A 5,000-nucleotide genomic window follows, 5' to 3' on the forward strand; every position below is an offset into this window, starting at 1 on the left:
ATGTTCGGACCCATTTTTGTGGACATTCCCTGGAGGTGGAAGAATAGGAAAAGGGCCAAGAAAAGGACCCCCAAAAATTTGGTGCAGATCCGGTCAAAAGGGGCGGATCCAGCAATTTGGGCTTTTTAAAAAAACAACACAATGTTCACAGATTTCCCAGGGAATACTTCATGGAAAAATCTGAAAAAAGATTTGACATATTTAGTGGACTGTTATCTATTGTGGGAGATTTGGTGCAGCCATTGGTTATAGTTCTGCTTTTAGGGAACTGCTGCATCTTCCAGTCAAACATACTAGAACTAGTTTCACCCTGAGCGTGTTGGTCAGTCGTGTTGCACAAGTTGTTGTGGTTCTGAGTCGGGGGTCGGAGGTCGCAGTGAAGATTTCTGTTAATCCAGCCCGTTCAGCTCAGGTTACAAACGGCCTTAATGAGTCTTAATCTGAAAAGGTCTCATGACTGGTATCAAACTGAATGTTGAACGTGAACAGTGTAGCTGTAAACCAACAAACTGTGAACATCTCTGGTTCACTCCTCTGACTGTGCATATTTAAAAACGACTCACGTTCAGTAGGTGTGTTCAACCTTTGTGTGTCCACTTCCAGAGAAATGGTTTCGCCAACCGGGTCTAACTGGACCTGAAAAAAATAATCCACCAGGATCTGAACCAGGAAGTTGTCTGTCAATGAACATATCTCCGGTTTTGTTCGAGGAACCTGTTGTCAGTCGGACCGTTCAAAGAAAACTGTCCAGTTGAAGATTCACGTGAGCGTTGATTGACGATTCAGCCGATCATTCATACCTGCGAAAATACACCGCCACCTAATGAGACTTAGTCAGGTTTAATAGACATACTGTGGACCTGCGCTGACCTAGATCCTGAGCTCCTGTCAGGGCCAATCAGATTCAAGCACGGTCCAAAGACCTGGAGGAGACGCGACGCCGCTCAGGTCCTCGGGTTGTGAACCGAGCACTGAAAAGATCAACTATTTGCATCATGGGAAATGAAATATCCGGTGTAAACATCAAGATGTCGGGATGTATTTCTTTTTCGATTTTACATTTATTAGATAGTGACAGAATTAGATCTTTGTGGGGACTTTTTTTTGTGTGTGGAGAAATACATACACAAAACATATTCAAATGTAAATATCCGTCAGATGAAACTACATAGAGGAAGAAATCGCCCTTATCTACTCTAAGTATATTTCCTCAGTGGAGCTGCTGTCAGACGTTATTTTCTGTCTCTTATTGATTGGAGGAGGTATGTTGTTTCAGTCACGGTACGAACAGGGAGAGTCGCTGTGTTTGGATATTCCCATCTGCAGGATAATTAATTTCAGCTGGAATACCAGAGACACTGAGACACACACACACACACACACACACACACACACACACACTCGGAGTTCAGCGGGCCTTATTTGGGTATATTTATTCCTGAAAAAGTCAAACGGCGCCGGCATGTGATTGTTCTACGGCGCTGTGGAATAGTTTTGTTATTTTTCCTCTCCCCTCACATCAGCTCGTTAGGAACAACTCAAACCTTTAAGACTCGTCTTGTCTCGTCCAGTGATGCTGTGTTTCGCAAATGAGCGTGAAGATGATGAGTTTTTCAGATTTCGGAGCGTGGGGCCAAAACACACGATGGTTTTGTTGTCATGTAACTCATGCTGTGATTCAGGAGAGAGGGTCAGACACACCCCGGCAAGAAATTCTTGGCAGTTGTTTGTGACAGTCGAGGAGTCCCACGTGGGCGGGGTTTTAATATTTCGAAACAGTGCTTGAGACTTTTGTCGATCACAGGGAGTTTTTTTGTTGTGAAAACAGCTGTTAGATAAAGCCACGCTCAATAAAAAACGAATTTTAGATTTGCTGTGCGTCGTATGTTGTGCAAGTCGTAGCGAGGAGCCGACGACTAACGTACAGTGCGAGCAGTCAGATCGTAGCTCGGCCATCAGAATATTACGTATTGAACAGATCAATTTGGAGCTTTTCCTTCTTGCCCATCCCTGATGATTTACCCGAACACTTCTAAAATAGTGACCTCCGCCAAGGCCGAGCCGTTCCCATCGCAAACGTGGAGAATCCATCCCCCCAAAATCCTGGATCAAGATCTGGATCCAGACGCACCTGTTGCCATCTTAGATAGAAAAGTCAAAAACTCAAATCTGTGCATATCTTTTTGAGTTGATCTAACAGACAGACAGTCACTTGACCTCCTCGCTGGAGGTCACTGGGCTAGAGAACCAGTGGAGAAGTTGCTGGCACTGGCGCTCAACTCAAATACTGTTGTTGGAGAGTTTTTCGAGCTTGTGCTCTTCTTCTTCTTCTTCTTCCTCCGGCAGCTTGAAGAGATGGAGGTGCAGCTTCCAGCAGATGTCTGAGGTGTGATCATGTTTAAGAATCAGATCCAGATGTGGTCTGGAGGCCTCGGATCGCATTCCGATGGCGGCGTGTTCTCTGTTTCTGCCTCAACGTGGTTTGAGATGAGCTTCCCAGATAATAGAGGTCCCGTGTGGATACTCTGTGGAAATGAGATCCTGAGAGTGAATTTGTGTCAAATTGAGTTGAGTGATAAAGTCCTCGTTCAGAAGAACAAAAATGTTGCTCATCTGTTGCCGACACAAGTGTCAAGATGGAGGAGATATTCACTTCTTCTGCGATCAACTTCCAGAGGGTTGATACGAGCCCAAAGGAAATAGTGACTGACGGCTTCCTGGCGTCTGTTGATACAAGATTACAGAAAGCAAACGCAGCAGCTTGTGCTGATTCTGACTTCACGAAAAAGAAAACACTGGTCTCATCCGCCGATCGATTTAACCTCCAGACACGAGCTGTTCTGAGCTGGTGACGTTTGTGCGGAGACATTTTGACGACCGAGGATTTGATTTGAGCTTATCTCACAGCGGACGGGACAATGTGAACTTAGGAGTGGACGAACACACACACACACACACACACACACACACACACACACACACACACACACACACACACACACACACACACACACACTGCACTGACAGGCTGCTAAGAGGCATCATTGGCAGCACTGATAAAGTCATGGGGTCATGCTGACATACAGTGTGTGTGTGTGTGTGTGTGTGTGTGTGTGTGTGTGTGTGTGTGTGTGTGTGTGTGTGTGTGTGTGTGTTTGTGTACTTGTCTTCCTATAGTTGTGAGAACCAACTTTGGTGTTGTTGTGAGGACATTTTGAGGTTGTGAGGACACAGGTCCGGGAAAAAAAATCTGCTAAGAATAATTGAGACAAACACGAATTAAAATGGCCTTTTCCCTACAGCGACCCTAGACACACACACACACACACACACACACACACACACACACACACACACCAGCAAGTGTTTCCAACCTTCCAGAAACAATCGAAACCCTGATAACAACTATCACAGCAAGTGTGACTCGACAGGTTTCATCGCTGTGTGTGTCCCGGTACAGAGACACTGTTCAGTCCTGACTGCGTGTAGTAATGTCAGTCATAAGGTAGTCGACACCAGCGCCGCATGTTTCGCATCACGGCATTCTCTTAACAAAGTGTCCTGTGCGTCTGTGCAGGTGGAGGATGGCGGGAAGGCCGACGCTCTGGAGCAGCCCCTGCTGGTGGGAGATGAGATCATCGTCATCAACGACGTGGAGGTGACGGGATACCGTCAGGAGGCCATTGCTCTGGTGAAAGGCTCGTACAAGACGCTGCAGCTCACCGTCCGCAGGTATGTTAGTGTGTGTGAAGATTTGTGTTGCCGTATCTCAATGTGTGTGTGCACAATCACATTTGTGTTTTATTTGTAAAAGAATCTGCAACTGCGTATTCAGAATGCGTGTATGCGTAGTCCGATTTGTAAAGGTGTAAAATAACAAATACCTACATGTGTAATGAGATTTGTACATGGGAAGCAAAATCTGCTGATGCGTGTATAGACCTGTGAATGTGTAGATGAATCTGTAAATGCATACATTGATAATTCACGGCTGAACAAATACAAATCTCAATACAAGTTTACAAATCTGACTACGCAGACACACATTCTGACGACACATTTGCAGATCCCCGTATGCATTTGCAAACCTCAGTGCAGATTGGCAAATTCGTTCACATGTTGCAGCCCGTGGGTTGTTGTTGTTGTTGTTGTTGTTGTTGTTTCCCGTAGCGAAGGGGATTTTAAGGTGACATGCAGGAAGCGAAAGGTTGACGAGGGAAGTGGCCTGAAATAGCAATGACAGGCTTCAACCCTCAGTCCGAGAGTTGGACCTGCCTGAACCCAACAAGAGCTTTTGTCAGGAGGCAGGAGGCATCAGATTGAGGTCAGGTAGCAGCTCTCTCTCCGTCTCTCTCTCCCTCCCTCTGGGGACGAACTTCAGACTATAGACCAGTTAATTGGGGACGGCTTGTCCAAGTGGGGACAAAAGCCGTGTCCTCATTTGGGGAGAAGGCAGATTTTTGGGTCAGTGAAGGTCAGAGGTAGAGTCAGGCGAGTAGTGGTTATAGTTGGGATGAAATCAACGTCTTGTGTGTGTGTGTGTGTGTGTGTGTGTGTGTGTGTGTGTGTGTGTGTGTGTGTGTGTGTGTGTGTGTGTGTGTGTGTGTGTGTGTGTGTGCGTGTGTGTGTTTAGAGAGAGAGAATAAATCACTGTGGTTGATGGCTAAAGATGAGCAGGAAATTAAGCAGCAAGGGGAAAATCCTTTACACACACACTCACTCTCTCATTCATCACTACTCAGTTAGGATTAAACTAACAAACTAACAACATTTTCACTTTATTGATTTGTTGTTGTTCTTTAAAATTGAACTGATCGGTCTTTAAATTATCAGAAAAAAATGTCCGTCTCAATGTAAAGAAGAACGGGGAGCTCTGCAAGTGGAAATTTCTCCAAGATACTTTGAAAAAAAGCTAGCTATATCTATAAACATACACGGTAATTAGCTATACACAGCAGTTAGCTTTACGCAGCAGTTAGCTATACATGGTAGTTAGCTTC

The 5,000-nt window shown here is 45.3% G+C and overlaps 1 protein-coding gene across 1 annotated transcript in view; it reads left to right on the plus strand.

The window, feature by feature from the left end:
- Positions 1–5,000, plus strand: part of shroom3 (shroom family member 3) — a 34,903-nt gene that overhangs the window by 3,254 nt on the left and 26,649 nt on the right. Inside the window, exon 2 of the mRNA XM_035607218.2 lies at positions 3,578–3,732. Within this exon, the coding sequence (XP_035463111.2) occupies positions 3,578–3,732 (155 nt within the window). The remainder of the gene's footprint in view (positions 1–3,577; positions 3,733–5,000) is intronic.

The sequence above is a fragment of the Scophthalmus maximus genome, chromosome 20 (genome assembly GCF_022379125.1).
Source record: "Scophthalmus maximus strain ysfricsl-2021 chromosome 20, ASM2237912v1, whole genome shotgun sequence".
In the NCBI taxonomy this organism is placed as follows: Eukaryota; Metazoa; Chordata; class Actinopteri; order Pleuronectiformes; family Scophthalmidae; genus Scophthalmus; species Scophthalmus maximus.